Source organism: Heptranchias perlo, chromosome 4, assembly GCF_035084215.1.
Source record: "Heptranchias perlo isolate sHepPer1 chromosome 4, sHepPer1.hap1, whole genome shotgun sequence".
NCBI lineage: Eukaryota > Metazoa > Chordata > Chondrichthyes > Hexanchiformes > Hexanchidae > Heptranchias > Heptranchias perlo.
In genome coordinates this window covers 33,728,566-33,744,719 of record NC_090328.1, presented here as the reverse complement: position 1 = coordinate 33,744,719, position 16,154 = coordinate 33,728,566, and the positions used below count along the sequence as shown (strand labels likewise).

Below are 16,154 nucleotides of genomic sequence, written 5' to 3'. Positions count from 1 at the left end.
CAGGGCTTTGGGGATAGGGCGGGGATTGGTACTATCTGGATTGCTCTTGCATAGAGCCGGCATGGACTCGATGGGCCGAATGGCCTCATTCAGTGCTGTAATCTTTCTATGATTCTATGATTTACACGAACCTACAAACATGCAAAAATGATGGGCAGAAAAAGACCACCTGGTCCATCAAGCCTGCTGTACACAGTCGTGATGCCTGAAGCATTGTGATTAGACACCCCCTACCCACCAGCAACCACGTAATCTCCTTTAAAAATTAAAAATCTAAAGCCAACGAGGGGGGAAAAACTGGAAAATGCATCTCTGACCCCATTAGGCGATCTAAACTAATCCACGAGACCACATTAACCCTGCTTATATTTCCTGGTATTTCATCTACCTTTTTATAATATGTGATCTCCGCCCCAGCCAGGAACTGGTTCAGCTCTGTTTTGAACTTTTGCAAAGAGTCAGCATTCACCACACGAGCCGGCAACTTGATCTATAGGCCTGTTATCTTCTTATCAATGACTAAGGGAATAGTGAGTGACTGTGACTCTGACTGTTTAGCAGATAGTAGATGGAGTAGATTTTCACCATGGTTTTATGTTGGATTATAGGTTACCCTGATCCCAACCCATGACTCCGAAGTCATGAGGGAATGGTACCAGCAAACTCACGAGAAGCAACAGGACCTCAACATCATGGTGCTAGCAAGCAGCAGCACTGTCGTCATGCAAGACGAATCGTTCCCTGCGTGCAAGATTGAACTGTAACTGGGAGTCCCATAAAACCAGAACATTCAACCAGTTGTCTAAGGGGAAGCACTCAAATGGAAATTTAGAAAAAAAGAGGGAAAGCAGATGTAAATCAATGTCTGCTGAATACTGTACGATAGATTTGTTATACAGGTCACTAGCGTGTAACACTTTCCAGACTATTTAGTTCCTATGCTAAGGCAAAACTTTCGTATTCCTAAAAAAAAAAATAACAACAGGGTTTAAAATACTTGGATCTGCCAAGCTTCGAATCCGTTACATTTGTGGTGTGGTTGATCCTGGTTCAGGGTCTTTGTGTTTAGAAGAAACTGATTTAGTGAAAGAAAGTTACATGATTCTTACCTGTGGGAGCAGAACTTTTACACAACAACAAAACACCACAAACTGTTAAAAACAATAGCTTAAAAAAGTGTGAAATGTAACTTTTTAATGACTCTGTAATGCTGCGTGTGGCAGTATATAACATAAAACTCCACATGGTGACACGACATGTACTGAACTCACAAGTATCTTGAACCCTTTTCACGTAACCAGCCCATTCCCCTCCATAAATATGCAGAGATATTTAACTAAGGCATGTTCCCTGTGTACCAGCTTCTTGACAGATTTAATTCTGCATTTGAACATGGCATATTGCCATTAAGCCTTGATAAAACTGCATGCTTAAAAAAAATGACAGCTAATATACTTAAGCAGAGACCAAAGGAGTTGGGAGTACACATACTAGTCATTTTGCCTTAGACAGTGACTTGAATGTATTGTGATCTAGGTTGCACTTTTTTTTTTAAATGGGACATGTATGAGGCAGACAATGGATCAGTAGTGAAGATCAATGTAGGACTGTAGTTTGTGTAGCGCAGTGATGTGTATGGGTGTGGATGTGTTTGTATGTGTATGCGACACCATGATTTCTTTGAGACCAGTCATAGCAGATGTACAAATGTGATGTATACTTTTTTCCCCCAAAGTACTTGTTTTTAGCAAGCACAGGATCAGGTGGAATTGGAGTAAGGAAAAAGAATCACTACAAATGTGCAGAAAGTTTTATTCCTTTGTTTTGGTTATGTAATATTTTATCAGTAAGTTGCCTCCGTTCTTTTTAAATGAATTAATTTCTTTTTTCAGCCAAAAAAGCCAAGTAAAGGTTCACTAGCTGGGTGCATTATTTGACTTGGACAGAAAGGGTGGTGGCTCTTGTAACCAGCTAAACTATTGACCATTTATAGTTCTAAAAATTATCTTGCTAGATCCTCATTTATAACCCTTAAAGCTTATCTTTAATAGTACTACATCCAAGATTGACTAGGTCTGGTAATATGCAGTCACGGGTGTAATACTGTTAATGTTGTACAGTCCAAATTTGAATTCATTCTGTTTTCATTCACATTCACAAGGTTCCAACAGTGGAAAGACATTTTGGTGTATCTTCTTCAATAAGTTGTATCCGCATGGCATTTGTAATTATAAAACTTGAGTTGTTTTACCTTGAAACCCACACACAAGACACAAATTGTACAGGTGTAAGTATAAATGTACTAGACTATGTGGTGAACAGAATTGTAGTGTTTGTGTCATCTAAGGAATCTAGAAGTATTGAGTGCATTTTTTCCACAGTGCTGCTTTACTAGGTTAAAAACAGCAAATTTAACGACATGAAAAGTGAGGAAATGCAGTGTCATAACCTAGGAAGCACTTAAGACATTTTTTATTATTTGAGGTACAGAAGGTGTGGTGCATGTTTTTGAGCAAATAAATTATGCAGTTTCATGTTGTATAAAACTGGCTTCCCAATTGGAGACGGTGCTGTTGGAAATATTGGAGAGTTTTCAGAAATCAACTTGTACCTTTAACAAAAAATTTAAATGTGGATAATGATGATAATAATTGGTTAGTTGAAGACTAAAGTAATGCTAAAAGAATGAACGCTATTTCAAATCAAAGTTTTTTCAAATGGTTTACCAGCAGTTCATCAGTGAATTAGGTACTCGGCAATGAAGATTTTGGGATTTTTCAGCAGTATGATTGGAGTCCACATAAGCCATTTAGGCATCTAAAATGATTCCAGATACCCTCTCTGTAAAGGTTAGTCAGACGTTTGTTCCTGCTTGTGAACCTTTGCTAGAAAACCTAGCAAGGAAGCTTGTGTATATTTTTGAATACTAAATTTTTGTGTTGAGAATGTATTTGGTGTATATTTTAGTAAATATATTTTGTTTGCCATAATGGGGGAAATTAATTTTGGGAGAAACACAAGTCAACAAATGCCTAAATGTTCAAGTAAAATGCATCGAGAACAACAGTAGTTCTGTTTTAATCTGATAACACTCAATGCTACACAAGATGTGAATGTGCAGCATTAATGATAACCTGAAGCCCATTATTTTCTGATAGCCTTGATTCATTCTTGTTTGCCTACAAAATCAAGGCTTGCATTTTTCCAGTTAAAAATCCTTTATAGCTGAGAACAGAATACCATGTAAATCTTTGTGACAAGAATGTACTTTTCTTTTATACCAAATATGACAGCTGTTTCTTTGCTGTAATACTTGCATGTTTCCACCTCCAGCTGAATGTTCAGGATCAGAAATCACATTGGATTGAAACTGTGGTATCATGTGTCATATTTAGATTTATGGATGCTTTGTGGAGATTTTTGATTGGTTTAAATATTATGGCCTCCAATTACTTTGGTGAAAGGCAGTCATAACATGTAGATAGTGTTGTGCCCCACCTGCCAGAATTCCTATAGAGAGAGTTATTTACAAGAGTGAATCTTTACTCTATTTACATCATGGGATTTCTGCCCAGACACAGAATGATTGGTCAATGCACAGAAAAAATATGCATGTGGACAGTGAAAACTTACTGACTTTTTAGTAACCCTTCACATCTGTTTTAACTTTCTTCTCCATTGTCCAAACATGTCCACTGTTGGATCTAGTGTCTTAGCCAGGAATTAGATGCCCTTTGACCCCACTGATTGTAATTTTGCCAGATATATAACTTAAGCAGCTGCTTCCCACAGATATGACCTCATTTTTGTATAGTACTTTTTTTTAAAAGCCGATTATTTTATTTTTAAATACTTTATGTGAACAAAAATGTAATGCAAAATTGTTTTAACAGAAAATGAAAGCACCATTATGTTTGCACTGTTCTTGTACACAGCTTTCCTAATGTGGGCAGGCTTCATTAGAATCAAATTTTATTGTGTTGCTTCAGACACAACTTATGCAATATTACATTTGTATTATAAAGTTTTGTTATTGTGGTATTTTATTTCAAGATATTGTTCCAAGTAGGTTATTTAAGAAGCATTACTGAGGCACATGGTTTTAAATTATTTGTTTTTGCTATTTAAAAAACACCTTTTTAATTTTAGCTTTTATGACTAATGCCAACATTCAATTTTAAGCAAATTTTAGATACTCTAGAGGTGTTTGTTTTGTACCTGTATGGTTTAATGCCAACTAAATTAAAGACTGTACCTTTATAGGATGACCTCACCCTAATTATAATTATATAGAAGTTTTAAAAATCAGTTACCATGTACTTTATATTGGGTTTGTTTGAGCTGCTCAAAGCTGCTGGTGTTAGAAACTGCAAGGTGTTGCTGTGTCATGGTCCTCCAACAAACTACACTACAGGATGGCAGAATTCAGCTTCTATGTACTGTGGTCCTATTATCAGACACACTGTCAGGATGAAGGCCCAAGTGAAATCTCTGATACTTCCCCACAAGGCAGGATTTTTTTTTTTAAAAATCAATAAATGAAGCCCTTGGCCACTCTTGCACATCTCCTACCAGCTGGCTCGAGCAACATAGTAGAGGCTCGGAGCATATAGTAGGGGTGGGTGGGGGCGGCGTGTGGTTCAGACATCTTACAAAGGTCCAAATGTGATGCCATACCATCTATCTTCTTTCTTTGTGCTCACTACGTTGCTGAGTAGCATTTATTTCTAGAATTATGGAGAGATACAAAAACAACTAAATTCAAAAGATTCAAGAAAATTATTTGAATGGTTCTTCATAGAGGAACGTCCCGAGCACAGCTCTGAAGACAGACAAAAATGAAAAATGTAACTGCCCTGGTTTCAAACCCTCCAGTTTCTTGACACTAGTAACTTTGTTGTGTTCAACTATGTTGGTACAAGAATATTTTTGAAGATTTAGTTCCATATTAGTCCATAGCTTTCTGACTGTACAAAATTACTAACTGTAAAATCAAAGTAACGGATTTCTTTTTTGTAAAATCCATTTTCTAATTGGATAGTTCTTTCAAAGAGCCGGCACAGGCACGATGGGCCGAATGTCGTCTTCCTGTGCTGTATGATTCTATGATTCTATAATTCTAGTCTAGAGCCAATGGTTGAATTTAAAAATATTGTAAGATAAGCTGTTCAAATTTATGTTTATGTGAAGGAGTTTGTTATGACTGTTTCTGATAAATTGCCCTTCCCTACACTTCTTTGAAACCATAATGAAACCTCAAGCAGATAGTTGTGTTATCATGGGTTGAGTGCTGAGAGAATGTGCACGTGGCATGCTGTTTTATTGGTGTCCCTGTGTAAAATGTTTATGGAGACTTGCTTCAAGTTCCTTTGATTATGTCATTACACCTTCTCAAATAGTTCTGATTGAAGAGGCATGTCATTTGCCCAGAACAAGGTGCATATATGCAAGAAGTGGTATTTAGTTTCTCCTAATGATACACGCTTTTTGACAAGGGGTGCAGTTCTTCAAATGCATTGTTGCACTTTTAAAGCTTACCTTTCCACAGGTCCCTTCCCCCAGCTCTTTTTTTTCAGTCATCTCTGCTGAATAGTGATAGAATGTTTTAAAAAATAAAACATGAAAATCTGGCCTTCAGAGAACAGTGTTAAATTGCTGTAACAAAACTTGGAATTAAGGTGGGGGCAGCAAATATGGAAGAGGAGGTAAAGGCCGGATGGTCAAAGTGTGCTTTTTAAAAAAAAATGTGCAATTTGCATTTGATGATTGCACCCCTGTTTGTTTCCTGTTTCATGTTTACATTTCCTGCAGACAAACTGAGTTGGACAAATCACGTTGTGTAATTGTGAGATTGCACTGTGGTAACAAATGTCAATATTAAAGGAACTTGGTAAGAAGTCAAACTCTGTGCTGTGGCCAGCACGGAACCTCTATGGTAGATTTTGTGGAACAAGTTTACCTGGATTTGGCAATGTATTGTACATTTTTTTTGTGTGGTATTTTTAAATGCCTTCAAACTCTCAATGTCAGTAAGGTGAAAATGATTGCGTACTTATTTCTGATGGTTTCCAAGGGCCTTGAGGATCAAAGAACAAGCCATGATGAATTGCCATAACTAAGTGGGTTTGAACCTGTTACATTCCGACAAACAACTTTTTTTTGAAATAGACAATCCACTGATATCCTGCCATAGTTAATTTTCTTCCAGATTTATATACTGTATTCCAAACTAACGTACTGGGTTCTGGTGAAACAATTGTTCACAATCCACTTGCAGGTTTAAAGGTTGCAATGCAATTCATTCCCACCTTACCACAAACATGTACCTGTTATGGTAGTCTGTGGATCAAAAGGTATGTGTTGTGAAGTTTGTTTTAATTAAAAACAAATTGAGTACATTAAAATTGGAATAGCAACTGTGGTGAGGGAACTTGCTCACTTTTAGAGATGAGAATGAATGGGTGTTTGGGGTTTCGAGTGTTTTTCTAAAACAAATCTCATTGTAAAAGTGTTTGACACATTGAATTATGTGTGTGACACCACATTATGTAGCTGTGACCTGATGATACTTCAGCTGATTTACTAAGTGATGCTGTTTATGGGATGTTTGTGACATTACAAAGTAATAGTGACCAAAAACTGTTAATGCCTAATGCCCTGGTAAGTGACTGCAACCAACCTTGTGACTGTCCAAATTTACTCTCATCCTTAATTCACAGAAGTTCCGCTGATGACTTGTAAAAATGAATAGACTGCGAACATAAAGAATCTGCTTAAACACTTGCATGCAGTTTTATCTTCCAGATATGGAAAGCACCAGCCTTACAACTGGCTGAGCAGCAACTCACAATCCTCCCATTATCTGAATAATGTTTTATGTGTCAAACTGCAGCTATGTATGGTATTTATGTCTTATAATCCTGCAAAATTCTATCCAGTCATATCTAATGTAGAACTTAGTTTTCAGTGAAAGTATTATGTAGTGCTTTTCAGATATTGTGTGCAATATCCCCTGCCACTGGAGTATTTGATGTAAAGGGAACAATTAAATTAAAACCCACAATAAAATGAAATATGACAATTGTGTTGTTTTTTTCTCAGCAATGTTTTTGTGATGTGCAACAAGCATGAGCAAATTACATTTCCTATCTGATGTCCCAGGCAATGGTAATGCAACAGTTAGAGTAATGTGTGCAGTTTTCAACACCCCATTATAGAAAGGATGTTAGAGAGGGTGAGCTAAACAAGGTTAGAGATGGATGAGAAACTATAGTTCGGGGAGATACGTGAGATACTGGGGCTAAATCCACTGGAGCAGAGAAGGTTAAGAGATATAATAGAGGTTTTTAAAATTATGAAGGGCTTCGCTAGAATGAATAGGGAAAGATATTTTCCTCTGGTTGGGGAATCATTGATGAGGGGGGTCATCAATTTAAAATTGTCACAGTGAGGAGAGAAATTTCTGTACACAGAAAGTTAATGCTTTGCCACAGGGAGTAGTTGAGGAAGAGACCATTGCATCTTTTACAGAAGCAATGCATAAATATTTGAAGCAGAGAAACATTCAAGGCTACAGGCAGAGAGCAGTGAGGTGGGATTTGGAATGTTCTAGCAAAGAGCCAGCACAGACACAATGGGTTGAATGGCCTCCCTTCTGTGTTGTGAACGTCTAGGATTCTAAATGGAATATAATCAGACCTAATGAAAACAAACATGCTACTGTATTTTCCATTAATGTAATTACATTTAAGAGCAACTAAAGCTGAGATGATTAACTTCTTTAAAAAGGAACAATATAATTATCTGGCAGGGAGTGAGGTTGAGGGTTTTAAAGATGATTCACATTGAGGACCTTTGACTAGAAGTTGAAACTAATTATTCTAACCTTGTTCACTGGTGAGACCATACCTGGATTAGTATGTGTAATTTGAGGTTCTTTGTTAGGACAGTCACTTATTGTGTGCAATAGCTCTGTATTAATCTGTCAATTTGGCTCATCTGGTAGTACTCTCACTTCTAAATCAGAAGGTTGCGGCTTCAAACTATATTCCAGGACTTGAGAACGTAATCTAGGCTGACACTTCAGTGCAGGACTGAGCGAATGATGATTAGAGGTGCCATCTTTCAGATGTGATGTTAACCCGAGTCCCAGCCTGCCTGTTAAGGTGACTATAAACGATTGCATGGAAGAACAACCTGGAGTTGTCCCGACCAGCATCGACCAGAAATAGATTAACTGGTGATGTCTTGTTTGTGTGACTTTGCACATTTGTTTACATAACAGTAACTACACTTTAAAAAAAGTGCTTGAGAATGTCCTGAGGACATGTTAGGGTTTCATATTAATGTCTTTTTGAAGATGTTGGAGAGGATTCAGAGAGGAGGAATGAGGTTGATTTCGCGACTTTGGGTTGTAAGTTATGAGGAGACACTCTTCAATCTAAGCTTGCTTTCATTGGAGGAAAGACAATTGAAAGACCTGATCTGAATTTTTGAATTGCCGAGAGACCTAGATGATGAGACCTAGACAATCAGGCCATTTAACTTGGACTGTGAGACCAGAACTAGAAGACAACCGGTTTAAAATTAGCAAGATTAGAAACTATTTCCTTACACAGTAGTAAATATTGAGAACAACAAAAGCAGTTGATACCAAGTGGATTAAATTCATTAAAAGCAGGTGGATAAGTATCATCGGCATAGATTGAGATAATAAAAAAACTCTGCACAAGACAATCGATCCTGCACCTCAGGGTGGGGGGGCGGGGGAATTTTGGAGGACAGGCTAAACAATGGAGATGTGACTATGAATGAACAATGTGGATTTTGCATGATAGAGTAGGTTGTACATTGTCTTTGGAAGGGAGTAGATTGAATGGGCCAATTGTCTATGTCTCACTCCATGATATAGGGACAGGCCAACCTAGTTGGGAAGGTAGGGATATGATATTGCAAAGGTTGACGACCTAACTCAACACTGTCCTCAATAAACATGGGATTGGGCCCTCAGCAGAAACGCATACTGTTAGACATCAAATAATCACGTCACTTCTAACTTGGCAGTTGAAGAGAAAGTGGTCACCTCGTGCTCTTACAGAAGACACATCATTCAAGTGCTTTCACTGTTCTGCAGCATGGAATTTCACATTAGCCCAGTGCTAACAGACTAACCCTAATTGTATGAGGTTGTACCCTTGGTAGAATTAAATGGTGTCTGGTTAGAATTATTTATTGACTGTTCTATTTAGAGCTATATTCTGGCATAATCACAGTCTAAACCATTATAACAAATTGAAGATAAATATTTAAGTCAAATTGAGCTGTGTAACTCTTACTACTTCAGTTGTAAAGCAATTTTGCAGCAATCACAAAGTTTCACTTGCACTTCTGTCTTGTCCAATATGCAACCCTGTCAATTCTAAATAATTTACAGGAAGACTCTATTTTAATGTATTACTCTTAAAAACAATCACAGCTGCATATTTAAAGGATTAGCAATTGTTCTCATTATTTTTGAGCGTAGGTCTCCCAACATTTACTTAATTTTGACAAATTACAAGGGGAGGGGTAGAATCTGTGATATCATGCATCTTGTGGTTTGTTTCATTTCTAACAAAACTACACAACAAATTTATGTTACATAGTGCAGTTCACTTTTAGTTTACATTAAAACAATTACAGAGTTTGTGTATGGACCTATTTGGAGTGAGTAGGTGTTGCACTAACTTATTTAAGAAGGAAAAACGATTCACTAAATTGTTCCCATAATTCAGATAATAAAGACAGAGGCATGTGCACTTATCAATGTTTCTTAGTTACCTTGTTCTGTTTGTTAAAACTGCTGGGTAAAAGTAGGCTGGCATTGTTTTTAACTTCCACCAGGCGGAGGGCAGTTCAAATTGAGTGGGGGACTTACTCATTCCTTTCCTGCCCCGATCTGGCTGACTGCAATTTAAAATTTTTAATTGATGTCATCAGGGCCCAATCTGCTATTTTAACCTAAGGCCTGAGTGGGGCAGGAGTGGTGGCTTCCCTTCCAGGTCAAACTGGCCAGGAACAGGAGCAAGAACTAAATGAGGCCCAGCACAGTAAGTTTTCATTTTTTTTGTAGTTTCCTTGTGGGCCAGGGGGAGCAGGAGAATGCTCTTCCAGGCCCCACAAGGAAACCTTGAGCCTCCTTCGACCCAGAGTCCTCCATCTCCCCTGACCTGGATACCCCACTAAAGCACCAACCTTGCGTCGAGGACTGTTCCCTTGGGTGCCCTACAGCAGCTTCCTGTCATGTGATTTTAATGGTTGGGTAATCGCTTCTCGCCGACTTTCCGGCCCTTTTGGTCAGGAAGTCAGCAAGTGGCATGTTAATGAGGCCTGGCCATTAAAATCGGCCAAGCCTGCCTGCTACTGCTCCTAGATGGGCCGGCTGCTCGCTTTGCTGTGTTCCCACCCGAGAGTTATAATCGAGCCCTTTGTGTGGAACTCCTCTCAGGTGGCATCATGCAAGTACTATCCACAACCCACTGTTCATATTCATATCATTGGATTAGAACCTGCTGATGTCATTTGAGAGAGAGTTTCTATGCAAAATGTCTGCCTGAAATGAGTAATTGTAAAGAATATAACTTCATTTTACAATTATGCAAAAATCCACAAAGGTTTTCAATTAAAGTACCTCATCAAAATAGATATGCATTAATTTTAAGCATAGCTTGATCAATTTTGATGCAGACAAAATTCTCCTTTTAAGAAAGCACAATTTGCTTTATCTGCTTTAAAAATCTATTCACTAGTGAAAGTCAGTGAACAATTTCAAATTAAATTTGCCTTCCTCAATGGGAAATGTACTGCAATACAATTATCTGCATTTTCATTCTGAAAACGATTACAGGCGTGTTCATTCATTTATGAAGAACGTACTAATTAGCATAAAACTGGTTGTGAAGTACATTGAGATGTCCTGAGGACATGATAAGGCACTTTGCAAATGTAAGTTCTTTCTACTGTGCCTCAGAATATCTCTTGCCAAATTATTAAAAAATTGCTTTTTAGGATTAATGTAAATACAAGTTTCATTAGATTTCAAAAATTGTGTATAACTTGTTAAACTCTGAATGCAACATTTGCTGGCTGTTGTCCAAGGAATGTTACACAACTCAGCACTGAAGTGCCCCAAGATTTGTGAACTTCAGTAAACGGAGGTAGTAGATACTAATCCTGACCTCCTACTGTCAATTGGCTGCAAAGTCAATCTTCATCTTCATAAGCATAATGTTTTTCTTTTTTTAAAAAAAGGGCAGTAATAGGTCTCCACAGACCACACAATGGAAACATGCCCCCGACGGTATCATGTTTTCTTAGCAACATCCTCACATTCCATTTGCTTTCCTGCCAACACTAGTACTAATAATGATTCTAGAAGCAGCCATGAGCTGGTTTAAACAAAACTGTGAATATCATTTTAAGATATACTGATCCATTTTCCTGCTGAGAAATTATGGGAGGGTAAGAGATAAGATTGACACAGGTACTTGTGCTCTTTTTTAACTGATGTATGGCTCTTTCCTCTCAGCTTCACCCAGTGCACAGGTAGATGCTAATTTCCACATCAAATCACTTTGTTCCATGTAAAAAAAGAATATTCTATGCAGGGAATGAACGAAGGAAATGTTTTCCTTACTTTAATTTGCATGGCATCTCTAACAGCAGGGTCTGGAATTATTGTTTTACCAATCCTGCAGTCACAGCAACAAGCACTTTCCTATCCCTTCATCCCCAACATTATAATTTACTCATTTGTCATACAGCTCACTTCCCTTTCTGCCTCCATGAAGGTGCCCATACCCATATGATCTTCTATGTCTTTAAGGTACAGCTGTTTAACACAGGAGAGAGTTGCAGGATGTTTCTAAATTTACCATGGCTTCAAAACACTGCACAGTGCCTTAAACTTGTTACTATAAAATTCTCCTTTCTGAAAAGACATATTTAACAACAACAACTTGCATTTATATAGCGCTTTTAACATAGTAAAACCACCCAAGGCACTTCACAGGAGCATTATCAAAAAAAAATTGATGCCAAGCCACATAGGACAGGTGACCAAAAGCTTGGTCAAAGAGATAGGTTTTAAGGAGGAGAGGTTGAGAAGCGGAGATGTTTAGGGAGGGAATGCCAGAGCTTAGGGCCTAGGCAGCTAAACAGCATATAGAAGAGTGGCAATAGGCTGTGACCCAATTTTGGAATTCGGAATGGAATCCATAAATTGCTTCAATTTCACTCTGGTGGTTTGCCATGCTATTAGCATGTCTGAACATACAACTGGAGGTTATTCTACATATAATAAAGTAGGAGTATTCCATGTAATTAAAAACAAAGTGCAATCTCAGTCATAGGAACATAGGAACAGGAGTAGGCCATTCAGCCCCTCGTGCCTGCTCCGCCATTTGATAAGATCATGGCTGATGTGATCTAACTCCATATACCTGCCTTTGGCCCATAAACAGCTGTACCTTAAAGACACAGAAGATCATATGGGTATGGGCAACTTCATGGAGGTAGAAAGGGAAGTGAGCTGTATGACAAATGAGTAAATTATAATGTTGGGGATGAAGGGATAGGAAAGTGCTTGTTGCTGTGACTGCAGGATTGGTAAAACAATAATTCCAGACCCTGCTGTTAGAGATGCCATGCAAATTAAAGTAAGGAAAACATTTCCTTTGTTCATTCCCAGTCATTAAACACAGTTACAAAAGTGGCCTGTAACATCACTTAAATTAGAAAATGATTGTCGCATTAGAATGGTTGCTAGTGATTCATACATGACAAACTATATCAAAATTATCAAATAATTTCCATGAAAAGTTCAGTCAGTTTCTGAATTCCTGAAGCAGCCAGCAGCAAGTGTTGCTATGCTTGGGATTCATCACAACCATCAGTTACTGGAAAATGTTTTAAAAGTTATGCACTACTTAGCAAGCAGGACTCCTTTTTTGAACATGCTTAAGTTAACTTTACAAGTCAGCTGATTTTTTCCCCCCCTTTCTCTTGCCAACTTTCTCCCCTCCCCTCCAAAGAGTGCTACCATCTAAATCAAAGTATCAGTTTGCTTCAGTTGGTAACACTTTCATCTCTGAGCCAGGAAGTTGTGGGTTCTAAGCACCAATCCAGGACTTCAGTACATAATCTAGGTTGGTGCTGTATTGTGTGAATTGCCTTTTTTTGGATGAGATATGAAATAGACACCACACCTGCCTGTTCAGGTGGATGTTAAAGACCTCATAGCACTACTCAAAGAAGAGCATTAGTTCTGATGTCCTGGACAAGGTTCATATCTCAGCTAACATCCCCAAAAACAGATGATTGGTCATTTATCTCATTTGTTGTTTGTGAGGCCTTACTGTTCAAAAAATTGGCTATAACATTTGCATACACACTACACTTCAAAAGTAACGCATTGGCTGCGTGAACACCTTAGAATGTCCTGAGGACATGTAGTATAAACACAAATTCTTTCTTTTCCTGTCCTGGAGATGTTGAGCCCTTACTGGAGCATGTTAATTGCCCTCTGGTACCTCACCAAGTGGACAATATTCACGTGCGAGTCTTGACAACTCGTGTTGGCCGACTCCAAAAGCTCAATTATAACCTTGAATTCTCCTCAAAGAATATTAAGCACGCCATCTACATAAAAAAAATATAGGTTTTACTTGGCTGAGTTTGGGTTCCCAGTTGAAGCTGCCATTTTTCCTGTTTTAGAGGGTGATATTGCAGCACACAGCTTTGAAAACATAACACAACTAAAAATAATTTTTAAAAATTAATTTCCTACATAGAAAAAAAGCAAGAATATACCAAAAAATAAATCAGGAATTCCTCAAAAAGCAATTATCAGACACAATTTTTTCATATCTGTAAGAAGGTTTCCAATTTGGTCAGCAATTGGGAGACTAGCAGATCTGGCTGACTGTTACATTAGTTTAAAGTAGCCTATACTTTCTAAAATGAGAAAACAAATTGGCAGCTCCACTTATGGTGCATTTAGCGTCGGTGCAGTGGTTTGACATTGCACTGATGCTGCAATTACAGTCTAAATGCAGCCTAAATCAGAGTCCAGGTCCGACATGACACTGGAAGAAGCAGAATGAGACTCCCTGGAGGAGGAAATTCTTTTGGAGCCAGTTCAGGCCTTCACACTCAAATTATGCAGCTTCACACCGGCACTAAATGTGTGATGTGTGGATGCTCTGTTAGAGACTGACCACAGGAAAATTAAATATATATTCATATTTGAATAAATAGAGTGCATTAAACCCTATCTGGCAGGAGAACAGGGTTATGATTTTAAGAAATAAACTTCTGATAAAGCCATTACAGATCCTTAAGAGGAGAATTCCATTAACACCTTACACACTGCATTAAAAGAAAGAACTTGCATTTATATAGTCCCTTATTCTAAGATCATTTCACGCCAACTATATTTTTCAAGTGTAGTCTTTGCTGTTTTGTAAGTCTCACAATCAGCAAATAAGATGAATAACCAGTAAACCTGCTGTTTGAAGGCATAGGTTTAAGGATGAATGTTGGCCAGGACACCAAGCATGCTCCTTGCTCTTCTTTGAAAAAGTGCCATGGGATCTTTTATAGCCACTTGAACCAGCAGACAAGGCAACAGTTTAACATCTGATCTGAAAGACAGCATCTCTGACAATGCAGTACTGCATTGAAGCGTCAGCCTAGATTATCTGCTCCAATCCTGGAGTGGGGCTTGAACTTCTGACTTGGAGGCAAGAGGTGGAAACATATTATTAAATTTGATTTCAACTGGGTGACAGCAGGGGCCACACAATTGGCCTTACTGCCTTGGTAAGGGAAAGAAATCAGTCAGGGTCAATGTCAGGTGAGGGCAGAAAATGGGCTTGGCTGTGATGACCCCATGGTTGAAAAATCTACCAACATCCACTGACTAGGATCACATACGAGGAATGCCTATTTGGACAAGGTACTGACATGTGGCCAGTGTCTATGGAAGTGCCAGCATGAGTTAACACCTTTTCAAGAAAAGCTGAGAAAACTGGGGTTTTGGCAAGCAGTGGAGATGACTGTAAAAGACTTCAGGAGATAGATAGCAGGTTAGCAAAATGGACAGACAGGTGGTAGATACAGTTTAATGTGAATAAATGTGCAGTGATACATTTTGGGAGAAAAAACAAGGAATTGAAGCATATGTTTAATGGAAAGACACTGAATGATACAGATGAACAGGGAGACCTAGGAGCTCAAAACAACGAATTCCCTGAAAGTGCAAGTGTGGGTTGATGAAACCATTAAAAAGGCAAATAGAATTTTGGGTTTTATAAATAGGGGCAGAATACAAGTATAAAGAAGTAATGATGAATTTATACATAACATTGGTTATAGCACAGTTAAAGTATGTGTGCAGTTATCCCCATTACAGAAAGGCCATAGAGTAACATTTGATTACAATTGACCTGCGCCAGCTTGGCTCACTTGTTCACACTTACTTCTTGAGTCAAAAAGTTGTGGGTTTAAGCTGACACTTCAGTGCAAGTAGTAGAGCAAAGGTTCACCAGGATGATACCAGGGATGACATATCATAGCTTTGATGAGTCTTTAGATACTGGGACTTCCCACTGCAGCAGAAAAGGCTAAGAGGAGATTTAATATAGGTTTGTAAAATAATGAAGCGTTTTTGATAGCGTGAATAGGGAAAGACTATTTCTTCTGGTTGGGAATTAAGTGACGAGGGGTCATCAATTTAAAGTTATGACCAAGAAAATGAGTAGAGAGATTGGGAGAAATTTCTTTAAGCAGAGTCATTAGAGCATGGAATACCTTGTCACAGGGAATAGTTGAGGCATTATTTAAGAGAAGAGTACATAAATATTATACACCCTGCACGATTTTCCTTTCTACTGACTTCAATTGAGAGGAAAATCGGGCGGGGTGTATAATGGGCAGCTGATCCATTTTACAACATTGTCAAAAGTTAAAATCACCCCCAATGAGTCAAATAACTTCCTTTAGTGTTATAAACCTCCGTGGTTTTATTGATTTATTGCATCTGCTACATCAAAAATTGTACCTCTACAGAATCTCAATCTGTCCATTTGGAAATGACATCCAGTATTTAGGAGGAA

At 38.2% G+C, this 16,154-nt stretch overlaps 1 protein-coding gene across 1 annotated transcript in view; it reads left to right on the top strand.

Moving 5' to 3' along the window:
- Positions 1 to 4,063, top strand: part of map1b (microtubule-associated protein 1B) — a 100,770-nt gene extending 96,707 nt beyond the window's left edge. Inside the window, exon 7 of the mRNA XM_067982750.1 lies at positions 609 to 4,063. Coding sequence (XP_067838851.1) covers positions 609 to 764 — 156 coding nt within the window. The 3' untranslated portion in view covers positions 765 to 4,063. The remainder of the gene's footprint in view (positions 1 to 608) is intronic.
- Positions 4,064 to 16,154: the final 12,091 nt, after the last annotated feature.